Source organism: Trachemys scripta, chromosome 8 (genome assembly GCF_013100865.1).
Source record: "Trachemys scripta elegans isolate TJP31775 chromosome 8, CAS_Tse_1.0, whole genome shotgun sequence".
In the NCBI taxonomy this organism is placed as follows: Eukaryota; Metazoa; Chordata; order Testudines; family Emydidae; genus Trachemys; species Trachemys scripta.
The window spans coordinates 28,877,318-28,893,262 of record NC_048305.1 but is presented as its reverse complement, the minus strand read 5'-3'; the positions used below and the strand labels follow the sequence as shown (position 1 = coordinate 28,893,262).

Genomic DNA, 15,945 nt, shown 5'->3' with positions numbered 1-15,945 from the left:
TTTTTTGGTGGTCGGAGACTAACCTGGTTGAGGTCAGCCTCTGCTGACATAAGCTAATTCCTCCTACTAGGAGAGGATATGTTCTGGGCTTGAATGCAGACAGTCAGAATTTAAGCGATTTATGCTCCAGCAGGGTGTGAAGTTGTTGCCTCTATGTCAGAGGACAAAAAAATTAATACGACTTCTATAAAACTACAGAATGCCACTGATGTGATGGAGACAGTCTGTATCTGATGTTTTCTTCTACCCCCAGTATTCAGGTTTTCATTTCTTTTTGTGACTGGTCATCAGAACAATGATGATCTATGGGAGCATGGGGTGGGAGAAAAGGTAGTATCTATAGCAGTAGTGAATGGTTGAAATTCCTTGTTCGTTCTACTCCTTGGACTTTTTGGGGGTAGATTTTAAGGTCTGATTTTTGGGGGACCATGATGGTGGTCTTTTTGTCTTGCATGGGAAAAAATTCTTGCTTCCACCTTGATTATGAAGTGGTCCACAGATAGAGAGGTGGTTCTTGTGTTTGTCCACATGCAGCCTAGAGGTCCAGTCCAAAGTATAGCTGGCTCTGTTCAGGCCTGAAGAATACCTTTTGAGAAACTTAAGGTGGAGAGTTGAGATAAGAAGTGCTGAACTACTGCCTCAGAGGTAATGTCAATGTGGATGTTGAAGTTCAAAGATCAACCAGCATCTCTGTAGGCTCTTCTCAAAAGCCTTTGGTTTTGGTATATGTGCTCAGATACTACTGATATGTGCCTTAGAAACACACTAGCTGTTATTACAAACAAATGAAAAAAATTAATAGTTTTCAGTAATATATAGGCTTTAGTGGGGGGGCGGGGGAAGGGAGTTAACCAGGGCATGCTAGCTATTTACAAAATTAAATACTTTGGTTTTTTATGTTTTTAGTACTTCAGATAAAAGGCAGTATATTACAAATGGATGTTGTTCTTCATACTTACTGTGGGCCTTCCAAGTACCTTTCTGTGGCTAAAAAAGGTATTTCTGAATGCTGAATTTTAATGTGGTAGCTGAAACTTGGAACGACAGTTTTTGTTTGTTTGTTTTTTTAAATAGGGATACTTTGGTGCTGTTGGTGCTCTTCTTGGATTGCCGAATTTCAGCTGAAGTACCAGATGCCACTACACTGAATTGTTTTCCACCTGGTTGGCATTATTACTACATTGTTGACGTCAACGGGAACCAAAGGAAAAAAAAGCAGCAGTTTTGCTGCAGTTCTTTTTAAATTTAAGTGGTAAACTGCTGGATGTTACCATATTAAGGAAGTGGGATCTTGCTGTGTAAGGCATTTTTAAGTGAAATACCAGTGGGTTTTGCCTTATCTCCAGTGCTTGTAGCCAGTTTTGAACTTCTAATATGCAATACATCCTCTGAAAAACAAGCTTCCAAAAGAGAATTCCAGCCCTTTTAAGGGTCCATCATTTACAATAGTGTGGACTTAAACATGAAGCTTTAGTGCTAAGCAAATATCTTTTGTAGATAATCTGGTGAAAGTGGTTTATTTTGATGTTTGTTTTTTTGTCTCACTACTGCATTGTACTAAGAGCAGAATTGTATGTTTAAGACAATTGACCTGAAAACACCAAAGTGCCATCAACAGAAAGCTAAGCTATGTAGTGTAGAAGATCATTTCTCAGTATAAGGACTGCATAAAGTGTTACAGCACTTACTGAAACATATTAATTGCAGAGTTGTAATGTTTAATGGGAAAAAATCTAACTTGTTTTTTTAGCAAATATATTAAGTGAAAATACAGAGAAGAGCAGCTACTGCTGCATTTCCACATATCTGTACTCTTGTGAAGCTTTACATTTGTTCAATTCATTTATTGAAAGGTAGATATGGTATTTTGGGAAGATCCCTTTGGATTAGGTTCATGATTCAAAGAACAGCAAGCCTTTAAAAAAGGCATCTGACATCCAAAATTCCATGACCTTACATTCTAAATCACAAAATTTTGATTTCATTCTCCTCTACTTGTGAAAGTCACCACAAAACCTGGAGTATATCTACCCAAAAGAGGCCCGGGACTAAAATTATTACAGCTTGTAATTCTGTTGCTTTGGCATATCGTTGTGAGGAAGCTTGTACAAATTCTATCCCTGCTCTACCAATTTGAAAGCATTTAGTCCTTCATTTCATTAATCTTAAACAAGATATTTCACTTCTAGTAAGTCAGTCTCAAATCTAGGTGGATGATTTTAATTTATCTTGTTTTGAATTGGAAGTTTGTTTTTTGTAGCTCCAGAGTTTGTATTGCAGAGTCAAAAGGACCAGTGTTTAGTATACTTTGTTAAACAATTCCCATTATTGCAAACTGTGGCCTTGGGATAAACTCCATATTCTGAGACTAGCCTCTGTTTTGTCTACATACTGTGTTCTCAGACTATTTTAAATTTTACAATAGTTGTTTTACTGTGAGAAGTGTTGCTGCAGCCAGGAGATAAAGGCTTTAGACTGGAAAGACCATGTCAGAAGTCAAGCCAGCTATGTATGTCAGTGTATTTTTTTTTTTCAGTGTACCTCAGAAGAAATACCCAATTTTGCAGTAAATTAATGTTAAGTATTTCCTGTATATGCATAAAAAGCTATATCTGACAAGAACTCATTGATATGTTGGAATTAAACCTGTTTTTTAAATGGATATGACTCTAAATCAAGTAAATGAGTAAGTATTCCAGAACATTGCTATGTTGTATTACAGCAGTATCTGAACTTCTTAGTCACATTACCTTTCCACATAATATGCATAGAGGGGACTGAAAATAGTAAGTAAAAAATTACTCTTTCTGGGGTTTTGGGTGTTTGTTTTGTTTTTGTTGTTTTTTTAGTTGAACTCTATAAAATTTCCTAAGGCCTGAAGTGCAGTGACTCTTATAGGGCTGAGAAGGAGGCCATTTCATTCAACCCAGAGCAATGCCAACTTCAAATATAGTTTGTCATTGCTGCTGAGCACCTAAGCTAAATTTCCATTGTGAAGACTTTTAAATTGAGGCTTCAGTCTGGAAAGAAATAGAATCATTTCTAGAACTATGCTTATCATTGAGCAAAGGCAGCATCAATCTATGAAGCAAGTTGGTACAGCTTGGGTAAAGTGTGTCTTTATGAAAGTTGCGAGAGGTTTTACCATGACTGAGTGTAAAATCTAGTAGCTTAGTTAGTTTGAATTAACAGCCAGTAGTAGGAAGAAGTAATTTAGACTTGTTTCTTCTATGAACTTTTCACAGAGAGATTATTTGAAGGCTTATTTTTCTGCAGGTTGTATTAGCCTGATACAAAGTTTCACACCCCAGATGCTTGCCTTTCTGAGGGATGGAGACTTAGTACTTCAGCATTATGTCATGCAGTTTGGCAAGAAACACTTTAGCTAGTCCATATCCGTTGTCATAGATTACTTCTTCCATATACATCCTGTACTACTGGAGCATAAAATGTTGTTTTTTTTTGTTTTGTTTTTTTTTTTTTTGCGCTGGAGAGTGTTCAGGCACAGTTGCTGAGGTTTATTTAGTTATTTTTTTTTTTTCAAAAACTTACAAACACACCTTTTTGTCATCCAAGAGTTTACAAAGATTGATTGTACCTTTAGAGGGGTCACTAAGCATTGTAAGTACAAATGAAAATAGCTTTAAATTTCTTCATCTAGACCTGTACCTGTATACAGACCAAAAGAACCTTGCCAGGGCTCCCTTCAGCAATTCAATCTAAAGTAGATTAATTTCTTTCTTCAATGCTTTTACCTTCACATTTGGCATTCCTTTGTCTCAATGCTACTTGAAGTTTCCTTACAGTGAAGGAACTCAAACAAGCGGTCACATGCTATAGCAGAGGAAGTGCAACAACTTTTTTTGCAAGCTTGTGGATCCTCATGGCTACTGCTGACTTCTCAAAGAGGGAACCACTTTCTTCAAGTAGAGGTTTTCCACTTGAAAGAAAAAGGCAAAGTTCATTCTCAATACAGCGGGTCTCCGATCAAGCAGCCAGACGAGTGCCTTCAGTTTCTCACGTGGTGCCAATGATGTTAGTTTTGCTGGCACTGCAACTTCATGTAAGAGCATTCTTGGCGCCAGTAATACTTTTGTCACCCCAGACTGTTTACTGTAGATGTGGACAATAATTGTATCAGCATTTTAGATGATCCGCTAGACCAGTCAAGAAGACAGTATGAGCTTTGTGGCCTCCCATCTTCATGGCAAGCTAGTCTACTTTTGTTGGAGTAGTCATGCCTACCAGTTTGTCTCCCCTCCCTCCCATTTGGATTTGTCCATGCATTATGTCAAAATGTTTAGCATGTCATTGTCTCTCTGCAATGATGTTTGTTTTTCACTCCACAAGTACAGGCTGTTTCTGGATGCTTCATTTTTATATGAAGATATCATAGACTCATTGGTATGGCTAACAAACCTCGAACCACTCTCAGCACCTTTCTAGTTGGGCTTAAGGTAACTGCACTTTAAGGAACTCCTTTTTGCTACATATTTTGGACCTTTAAGTTTAAGACCAAATCTAGAATACTGGCATTATGTTTTTCTGTTAAGTCTTTTTTTAATGAATCTAATAGTATTGCCACTTGTATAAACAACTTTTCTATAAAGCATCATTCCATTTAGAATCTGAGAATTTAAAGACTGAGCAGATCAGTTTTCCCTTTTTTGTCATTAAGAGTTTTGCTTGCAGTGACATGCATCCAGCAACAAAGCACTTATGAAGCGTCAATACCACATGCAGTGCTATTTACATTTTTGGTATTAAGAGAGTTGGAAGCCAGGCTGTGTTACCCATTTTCAATCTCTAAGGGATATTTAAGAAATTAACAATTCTGGTTCTTCAATAATACTTTTGCCTGTGTATTAGTTGTATTGAGAGGTTCTATTCCTATTGCATTCAGGTGGTTGGTAGTACACGTCTTGTATATACATGTAAGGTATTCCTTGCTTTTTTAGTGTGAGGAGAATAAACAGCCTTTGTTATATTACAATTTTTTATATTCTACCTGAACCAGTGTAGATATTTCATAAAGCACCACATTTTTGGAAGTGTTTTTTTAAGAAGCTGGCCCATTCCAAATAACTGTGGCAATAACTTATATTTCCTAATGTTTTAGGATAGCTGTGGGAGTTTAACATTTGAAAGTATTTCAAGGTGCTTGCACTTAGAGCAAAGTTGTGCTCTTTAAAGACTAATCAGTGTCTTATGTTTATTCATCATATAATCTTTCTTTCATGCCTTTACTGTTTTGTAAATATCTCATTCATTATAAATCCTCTGTAAATGAATTGTTGGTATCCTAAGGAGACAGATTAGTTTAGTTCATAACAGAATTGGAGACAAGATGGTCTTGTTACTGATTACTTTAAGAAAAACAGAAGTATTGAGGTTGAACTAGTGCAGCTAAATAGGTGTAACCCACTTTCTCCTGCATCTAATTTAATGTGTAGTCAAGCTGGCTATTTCTTATGTTCATGTTCTCCTTATGAAAAAGAGATTTCTCCATCTTTCCCACATACGGGTATTTAGAAAACCTGCAATGTGTAGAGTTGTTGGGTTTTGTTTGGATTAAGGAATTTACGCAAAATATTGAGGGTCATACTAAGTATTACCTAGCTGTGTCTTTTACAGTAATAAGTCGACAAGCACGTTTGATAAATACAGTTGAAGTTAAATTTTGATAAAATTCTTCCCCTTCAGGCTAAAGCACAGTGGCACAGGAAATTTTCAGCTCATTAAGAATAGAGTTGGTGGGTTAATTGTCTGCAAAGACTTAATCAAGTTTATGGAAGTTTGTGTTTGATATGGAGCTGATGGGGGGGGCACTAAGATGCCTTCTCACAGCACAGAGCGATAATTTCCCCACTTACAGTCCACAAAACACTTAAGTGCATATTACTAAACTCTCTTGATCAGTTGTATCTGGCTTTTCTTGTTAATATATTCCAAATATTGTTACCAGTATTCTAAAATTTAATAATATCTTTAAAGAAGACTTGAAGATAAAGAACATAAAGTCTGCAAACAAGCCTGTTTTCCAAGATGAGTTTACCTTCTTAGATCTCTGACATGTATCATTATTATAGTAACACTGACTGCCAAATCCTGCTTGTCCTAGTTGCTAAGTAGTTTGTTGGTTTAAATGGGAACTACTCTTAGCAGTAATGAAACATTTTGCCCCAAGATTCTTTTAAAAAAAAGCCATTCAAATGGGGAAAACTGTAGTGCTACTTTGCATATTGCTGCTGGTGCTAAATCAATTGAAAAATTTAGAATCAAAATAAGTTGTAAATAGAATTAATATTTATGGCCTGGTCCTTTTGACAGACTTGAAATTTGTCAAGTTGCAAAGATTTCTCATGGCCTTATGTTGAGCTTCCCTTTTTATATATTTGGATTGAAATTCATTGAAGTCAAGACATTCATGTGGCTGGCTTTCTGTGCTGCTTTCTGTAAAGCAGATTACATTCAATTTGTGCATTTGATGACATGGATCACTTTCCATTTCTAGAATTTCAGTTTTAAAACTAGCTTTAGATGTTAACCTTATACTTTCCCATGCTTTGTCATTGTAGCTGTTTAGAGTAGACAAAGTTTTTTTTAGTACCAACTACTATGGGCTCACTGTGTGTCATTCTGTGTTAGCACTTCAAAAAGTACAGCCATTACTGTAAGTATTTACCATTTTTGTTGAAAATTGTGAATATTTAAAGTTAATTTTAAAGGTGTAACTTGTTAAGTAATCCTATCCATAAAATAAACTGAAATAGGGTTTCTGAATTGTTAATCTGGAGTAATAACCGTTTTAATCTGTTCAAATTTCACTATTCCTTCAGCATGGATGTTTTAGACCTTTGTAAATACAAAGTCTTTAAGCAGTTACATTGGTTTCAGATTGAACATTACAAAAGACTCCTTTAAACACAGATTTTTTTAGGGAATGAGGATGTTTGGAAAAAACTAAATCCGCAGTACTAAGAACCTGAAAATTTGTGTTACTTTGGTGTTCAGATTGAGATGGGACATAAGCAAAAAGTTGTCTCTTGTATTTTCATAGTCCACACCATCTGTTTTTACATTTGGCATTTTAACCATATGTATTTTATCTCTTAATTGCTAGGCAATTTTCTTACCATGTGTAGGCCTTCTAGTGACCAAATCATACGTTCGGAGTTCTTTTAGTTCCTTAGCAAAAGGGATAGCAAAACCATAAACTCCAAACCCACGTGAGGAGGATGTTCTCCATAAGAGCCATTTCAGTTAAGTTGCCTTATTCTATTGTATTGTACTTATGTTATGTCTGAGCTTATTTGTTTACTGTTCTGACACTGAAGATACGATGTAAAAAGTACAATGTGCTGCAAATTTGTATTAACTTTATTAAATTATACCTTTATGTAAACTGTAGTACATCTCTTGTAAATTGTTTAATTTATTTTTTCATTTTATAGCTGCTCATTATTGAATGTACAGAATAGATTTAATGTAATTAAGTATTTTCATTGTGGCCAAATTGATTGTGCCTACAATGTAATCCATCCCCATCAAAACTGTATATAACTCTTTACTGCTTGCTTGCATAAATGAAGTTTGGATTTAATTTACTTGTTTGTACTGTATTGCCATAAGCCAACTTCAATATGATGGACCTACTTTTTTGTAGTTTATTTTTCTGGTTTTGTTACTGTTTGTTCAGTATGAATGTTGAAACAGTACTCTGTCTTACTTTTCCTAATAAATAACTCCAGATAGTTCAGTCGTGCCTCCATTGTTCCTTTTCTTTGTGCTCCTTTGTTAGTCAATATGTAGCATCACAGATTGCTGCTGTAATTGATACACTTGTACTGTTGCATATAACTTAACAGTAGGGGAACATGATCGGACCAACTCTCCAGTTCTTCTTCCTGTAGAGGAAGACTGTAAAGAAAAGATATGTGTTTATGGTATAACTAAATTTTGATGTAGCTGCCATTTTTTAAATGTACAACTCATAAATGTTAGCCTTGAATAGATACAAGGCTACATTGATAGCCTTGAAGAATAGATCCTATGCAACAAGTATGACCCTGACGACAGCAATGTAAGCTTTCACATCAAAACTATCTTTCTTCCTACCTTGGGAACCTATATTGGTTCCTACATTCCTGAACAATTTACTGCTACTTGGGGGTATTATACATTGAGACATCCTGGCTGTGCTTACTCAGACTGATTTTTTTTCAGTTCAGTTAAACACTTACTTGTTATACTGGCCGACTAGCTCAAGATTATTTCAAGAATTCTAAATTACCAATCTGAACCCTCTTGAACACAAGATGATAATGCTCCATCCTGAAGAATTTTCCTTTGTTTATTATTCAAAGAGTCTAGTTTTGTTTAGCTCTGAAATTGTTTCTACTGAAGTAATGGAAATTTAGAGTCCTTACAAGAGCACATAGCTTTTAGGTGCATCCTAATTAGCTAGCTCTCTGGGCTGTGCCTTAGAGTTTAGTTTACAAATACTGCAGCCACCCAAAATGAGAGATGCAGTTAATACTAAAATGACCCCCTTAAGGTCATTAAGAGGTGTGCTTCAGCCTCTATCCTGAATCTTATACCTTCATCCACAATCCTGACAACCAGCAACTTTTGACCTGAGGAGTTCCACAGCTTCTTGGGATGTAAAATACTTCTTTCTCCATCTCTAGGCCCTGGATGAAAAGCAGCATGGGTAGAACGTGCACTGAAGTTTAAAGTCATGATCCACACTAGCTAGCTTATTCCACTAATCCTTACAGTAAAAGTTCTTTCCATGTGTATGTTAACCCCAAACATGAGTTTTTAAAAATCCATGCAGTATTGCTGATGCTAACTTGATTTTTTTTTTAAATTTATATGAATTTTATGTTAATAGTCCATGATTAATCCTCTACATGTTGTAGAGCACAGGCAATAGGATCTATATTTCAAAATACTACCTCAAATCACTTTACAGATTTATGTTAAATAGCAGTTTTGGATCTCTGCACCCTTATTCATATTCTAATGTAGTGGCTGTCTTGAAGTAAACTAATTTAAATCCTCACTGCATATTTACTAAATGATTTTCTTTGGGGGTAGAATACAAATACCCTTGTTGGTGGAAGCTAAGTGAGAGGGGAACGAATGGATGGGTGAGGTGTTTTTTTTTTTTTTTTTTTTTTTGGCTGGAGCTCGATTGGAGTGGTAGGAGGAAGTAGGGGAGACCTGAGGATAGGTTTTTTTGGGACAACTAGTGTGGTGGAAGGGAGTTTCAGGAGCAAGGGGTCAGGGCTAGAGTTGGTAGCAAAGAAGATCAGGATTGGAGGTTGGCATCTACAGTTTTGTCTGTAAATGTCAATTTTTGTTTTCAGTGGTGATTGGCCTAAATCAGGAGTCGGCAACCTTTCAGAAGTGGTGTGCCGAGTCTTCATTTATTCACTATAATTTAAGGTTTCGTGTGCCAGTAATACATTTTAACGTTTTTAGAAAGTCACTTTCTATAAGTCTATAACATATAACTAAACTTGTATGTAAAGTAAATAAGGTTTTTAAAATGTTTAAGAAGCTTCATTTAAAATTAAATTAAAATACAGAGCCCCCTGGACCAGTGGCCAGGACCTGGGCAGTGTAAGTGCCACTGATAATCGGCTTGCGTGCCGTCTTTTTGGCACGCGTGCCATAGGTTGCCTATCCCTGGTCTAAATCCAAACATCCCTGAATCTGAAAAGTTACATCAGATTTTGTGGCTTAGACAGCCCTGATTTTCAATAACTTGAAGCAGAGCTATAGTGAGGAGAGGCTTCAGGGATTTTGTGGGGTGGATATGTTGTCATAACTACAAGCTCTTGGTTTCATGTACCTTATACTTGCTGATGCCCTTTTCCCATAAAAGACAAAGATACCTTTTGGAAGACTTCGTTTTCCTGGTTATAGCCGGGTAGCTATTTAAATGAGTTTGGAGATACTTTATGTTGAATGGGGGTTACTGTACTGGTCACTGGAAAAGGCTTTTACATTCAGATGTTCAACTCAGCTGAGGTGTTTAAACCCTCATATTAGTACCTACTATGCAAGAACAAGGACCTAAGTTGCTTTATGAAGTATAATAAATATTTAGGTCTAGCCTAACCCTGGAGACTATGAAAATCTTAAGAATGACTTCCTAATGCCAATGCTGTCATGTTTCCATGAAACTAGGTAACTTCACATTATTTTATCCATAAGCCTGTTCAGTCAGTTGTCCCAGTATAAAGCTAATCTTGTGAAGCCAGCAGCATGGTCTTTTGGTAATGTAAAAATCATTAACTTCCACCTACTTTTAGAAATATAGATAATTGTTTCCCTCTGCTCTACTGTTGGGGAAGTAGAACCAGATCTGTCAGTCACTGGGGGCGGGTTTTAGCTTTCCCAGTTTACACTGCTTCCAGGCACAAGGTTTCCCAGCCAGCTGCTTTCCCTGAACCCTGGCACATAGGAAAGATTTTACTGTGGATTCCTTTCCTTGTCCTAGCTGGGAATCTGTTTTCAGGAGCCTGGTAGAGGCTACAGTATCTTACAAATCTACTTTTTGTACTGGTTTTTTTTTTTCCCTCTTAATGCAGGTAAAGATTTACTTGTCAATTACTTGCGGCATCAGTCTTCGAGACTACTTCTGGGACACAGCAGGACTTGCAAGGAACTATCAGTTATAACTGAGGAAAAAATGTGGAGGACAAAGTCATGAAACAAAAGCTTATTTTATTTTTTGACAACATAACACTAGCAAACCTGTCCTTTTGATTCCCTCCATTAATTAGATTAATTAGGACCCATCTCAAAATATTTCCTGAATGACTTATTTTGGAGGTACTGAATTTAATGCTTATTTCAACAGAGCACCACAGTCTTCTAGCCAGTCCTGGTGTGGATATAAATTTCCTTAGCTGCTTTGTTAAACATTTCCTTATTACTCAGACTGTTCAGTCCACTGGTACATCACTCAGAATTAAATAAAGCAAGTGTATGGAGTTAAATTTAGAGTGTCATTTCAGACTAGTGTAAAAAACTTGTGCAGGAGAGTTATATATGATGTGTGGAAAGTACAGTAATAAGTTTTTTAACTCAAGTATCAGAGGGGTAGCCGTGTTAGTCTGGATCTGTAAAAAGCGACAAAGTGGCACCTTATAGACTAACAGACGTATTGGAGCATAAGCTTTCATGGGTGAATACCCACTTCATCAGATGAATGTCGAACGAAGTGGGTATTCACCCACGAAAGCTTATGTTCCAATACGTCTGTTAGTCTATAACCGGGGTCGGCAACCTTTCAGAAGTGGTGTGCCGAGTCTTCATTTATTCATTCTAATTTAAGATTTTGCGTGCCAGTAATACAGTTTAATGTTTTTAGAAGATCTTTCTGTAAGTCTATAATATATAACTAAACTATTGTATGTAAAGTAAATAAGGTTTTTAAAACGTTTAAGAAACTTCATTTAAAATTAAATTAAAATGCAGAGCCCCCCGGACCGGTGGCCAAGCCACAGAAAATCAGCTTGCATGCCGCCTTCAGCACGCGTGCCATAGGTTGTCTACCCCTGGTCTATAAGGTGCCACAGGACTCTGTAAGTTTATAATTGTGTTCTTAGGTTTCCCTTACAGCTCTCACACTGAGCCAGCAGAGGGAGTAAAGAGACCACGCATTTTCTGTAGTCTGTATCGCAGCAATACTGTTATTTAGGCATAAAGTCCATTTCCTCTTTAAGGAAAGTGTTTTTGTTGACTGAGATCCTAGTGCAGCTTGAAGTTAATCTTTGTTGATGGTGGCTTGTGTGTAACAATTGGTTCCACTCATGGCTTTGGGATTTGAGATTCCTGCTGTCATCATATACAGGTACTTAATTCATAACATGCTTTGGTACATAAAGGCAGCTAGAGTGCACTGAGCACTGGACAAGCTTTAGAGATCTTGGTTGTAATGCCTGATGGTTGCTGACACTGTGTGGCCTTCATCAAGTCTTTTTAACTAGCTTGTGCATCAATTTCCCTGTCTATAAAATGAGACTAGTGCCTCCTTTGGTACCTCAGTTACTCTAGCTATAAAATGGGAATAGTTGCCACCCTGGTAAAACCTCTTCTGCCTTGTTTCTTTACAGGTTCTTATCCCACACTCATCACTGTAATACCCAAGTGCTTTCCAGTAATGCATTAAGCAACATGACTAATGCCTGTCACATGTTCTTCATTCTCACTCTCCTCACTCGGAGAAGCGTGTTCATTGGAGTCGTGTTTTGGTAGTGAGTGCTTTTTTTATATATAATAAAATGCCTGTTCCTATGTGTGTTAGGGAAGGTCAAAGAAATGCAACTTGCACTTCTAGGAAAGGTTTGAAGTTTGTTCCAGTCTCAGACCACCTCTAAGAAAATTCTTTCTCCAACATGGATGAGCTTTGCCCTTATTCTAGAAGGCTCCATTGTGCCAGAGCAGAGTTGTCATCCTGGAGCTTTAGATGATCTTTTAGAGATTCTGGGCCCAGGCCATGGAGCACTTTGAAGATAAGGACTGAGACCTTTGAACTTCTATGGGAAGACAGTGTAGAGAATGGAGGACAGGTCTGATGTGCTCATAGTAGCCTTTGTTGCTGAGGAGATGCCCTGCAGCGTTCTGTACTAGTCAGAGTTTCCTAAGTGCTGAAGGCTTCATGCCTGAGGTATAGTGTATTGATGTAGTCTAGCTGAGAGGTGATGCGGGCCATGTCATTCTCTGCTTAGGGGAATCTGTCCCATTGTAGCAAGTAGAGGTGGTATAAAACATTACACATGGCTGCTGCTATGTGAGACCTCAGTATCTGCAAGGAATCCAAGAGTATGCCTAAAACTATAGGTCTTAAGATTCAGATGAAGAGAGTAGTATTTCCATGTAGAGTGTGTTTATGTATATGTGTGCATGTCTATATAAGAAAAAGCAATTCTAATCAGAAGGGTCAAAGAATTATAAATGATTTTACCTCATCTGTTATGTCTAAATTAAATAATGATGGAAGGAAAACCTAATTAAATTTCTGCGCTAACAAATTTCTTGTTAACAGACACAAACCTGTTCAGCCTTCTAACTTTCCATTCCTTTTTAGGGAGGTAAAGCCAAGCAACATCCCAGAAGGAAATCTGTACATTTAAACAGAGTTGTTTACGTCTTCAATGATATTCTATTTTTTGTCGCTGAGCAGCCCAACAAAGTTTTAAAATTTTAAGTGAGAGCTGGGTCTCAAGCCAGAAGCTGTAGCTGAGCTACACCCCAAATGTAGGGTCTGGAGGAGCAATACAGTGTGCAGGAATAGCCTGCATCAGAGACTGTTCTGCCCTCCTTTGCTGTGAGCTCTCATTATTCCAGGATGGCTTGTTAATAAACCACTCAATCTGATGTTTTCTTCTTTGCTGAGTTTTAAGCTCAAGTGGGCTTAAGTTAAGTAGCTCAGCTGTCTGCACAGGCAAGTGGCATATCAATGCAGCTGACAGTAAATGTTGTGCTGATTGATTTGTTTTTCTTGCATTGGTATCCTAATGAAAGATGATGCAAGAAGGCTGACACCAAATTGGAACAGACACCTGAACAGAATCACCAGAACAAATGCGGGGGGGGGGGGCGGGAGAATCAAGCCAGGCAGAAAGATCTAAAAACAGTATCCAGCCAGTATCAGGCAAAAGGTTTTAACAATTTAATTTAATTATTGCAATGTGTGTGCAAAACTTGACTCCCAATTAATATATGTACACACCTGAATCATTCCTTTTTACACCCCATTCCCACATCCCCAAGGGGAGAGAAACAGAGAGGCTCCTGTGGAACTGTCAGGTGGAAGGAGGCAATGTCCCAGGAGACACGGAGGAGAGAGCAGGCTTGCCATCCATACCTGAACATTGCAAGGGAGGGGGAAGTAGGCAAGCTAGTGCCCCTAAAACCATCAGCAGATAAGGCTGCTCTGTATTCTGCAAAGGATGAGCTTTGGCAGGCTCTAGTTGCTTCCCTCTCTCCCAATGAATGTTTCTGCCCCTCAAGTTGTTCACTAGCTTAACTGATGAATGAACACAAAATGGGCAAAAATAGTCTGAGTGAATTCATTAAAAAATCTGACCAAATATTTGCAGAACGTATTTTGCTAATTTGCCTCTGACTACAATTAGATGAAAATAAGATAATTTAGGATTACTACTGGGAAAATATTTTATCAGATCTATTGCAGTCTTGAATAGACTCACAAGAAGTATTGGAAGGTCACTTGCGTAATTTCAAGGGAGAATGAACAACTGATTTCACATTTTCCATTAACTCTACTAGGCTTTCGATAGACACCCATTTACTTCAATGGACACAGGAGCAAGCGCCTAGAAACATACTACAGGGGACAGTCTTCTTTCGGTAAGAGCATGTGTTAGCTGATCCAATACTAGCTCAGTCCAACTTCTCAAATACTTTCACTAGTATACATACTCAGGTGACAACCATGTAGAATCCAAGAGATTTTACAAGGAATAAGATTGCTTCATTCCCCAACTCTGAAGGAAAAGAGCAGCTGATAGGTCAGTGAACTGCTAAAATGTATTTGACTTGCCCGAGTATGATTGTTTTGTGCTGCTCGTTACATTGCAGCTGAAACTCCTCTTTCTGTAATCAGCTAATCACTTTATCAAATCATTGCTTTAACAAGTTTTATCTTTCCATAGCTTTTTCACTGGGTTTGACTTTTATGGACCCATATATTAGAAACATAACTGAAGATAACATTAACAATCTTAAATAAACTGTCTTTTAGGAATAACTTTCATCCATATTACCGAAGTTTTCCAACTGTGAATGTAATGACTAGAGAGTCCAGATATTTGTAATGTATAATGGACCAGGACAGATACTCAGCTGCTGTAGCTCTATTGAAGACAACAGTACTGAAGTCAATGGAGCTATGCTAGCTGAAGATATGGTCCAGTATTTAATAATTTAGCAGTTTTGTGTAGCAGGTCACACAAATCAATCGTAGTCTTTGAATAAAATCTGTTTGTATGAATCATTTTCAATTTAAGGGATGTCTTTTTTAGAAACTTATTATTCATGTTGTGTAGTTGATTTCCTAAATCATATGGTATCGTTGCTCTGTTGAATGACTGATTTTTTTTTTTTTTTTTGGATCTGAAGATTGGAGAGACACTTCCATTATGAATTTTTGGATAAAATTGTGCTTAAATCTATGGCACTTTGGGAATTTGCACTCCTTTGTGAATATTTGGCAGTTGTCTGAACACTCATGAATAGGTGTAAAACCAAAATGTCAGAGCACTGAACCTGGTGTTTTTATTCACAGCTCAATTTATTATTTCATTTCTCTTGGAAACATAAGTGAACGCACTGGGTATTTAAACTGAAGCACTCGAAGGTAGAATTTGGGTCAGTTGCTGCCTGTAGGGTAGGTGTTAACTTGAAACTGTTCATATAAATACAACATTGATGATATCCTATAGAAGGAATGGTATTAGCACCACACAGGGGTGAAAGGGGGAACACATCAGAAGCAATAATAGCAACAAGTTGGTAAAGGGCTGACTTAAAGGGACACAGTCAGGTAGCTTGGGACCAAATCTGAAATCTTATTAAACTTAATACGTTTCTTGCATGATTTAAGGACAACATGGCTTGAAACATTCAGTATTTACTGCCAAACATTGTAGCATTGTGCTGCCAATGCTCAGGGTATGTCTACACTGGAGCTAAAAGGTGTAATTTCATCTTGGGCAGACATACGCTCACTAGTTCAAATTGAGCTAGTGTGCTAAAAATAGAAATGTAGCTGCCATGGCACAAGAAGCAGGATGGGATAACCGTCCTTAGTACAGTCCCATCTGAGATCCTAGGTGCATACTTTGGCAGCTAGCCCCCACCACCGCAGTTACATTTTATTTTTAGCATACTTGCTTGATC

The 15,945-nt window shown here is 37.4% G+C and overlaps 1 protein-coding gene across 4 annotated transcripts in view; it reads left to right on the top strand.

The window, feature by feature from the left end:
- PANK3 (pantothenate kinase 3) overlaps nucleotides 1–15,009 on the top strand; it is a 35,470-nt gene extending 20,461 nt beyond the window's left edge. For 3 of the 4 annotated variants that reach the window (XM_034778701.1, XM_034778703.1, XM_034778704.1), the window contains one exon: nucleotides 1,075–6,556. In XM_034778701.1, coding sequence (XP_034634592.1) covers nucleotides 1,075–1,125 — 51 coding nt within the window. In that variant the 3' untranslated portion in view covers nucleotides 1,126–6,556. Of the gene's footprint in view, nucleotides 1–1,074; nucleotides 6,557–14,313 lie in introns of those variants that run through there. The other variant, XM_034778702.1, reaches the window with a different exon arrangement.
- Nucleotides 15,010–15,945: the final 936 nt, after the last annotated feature.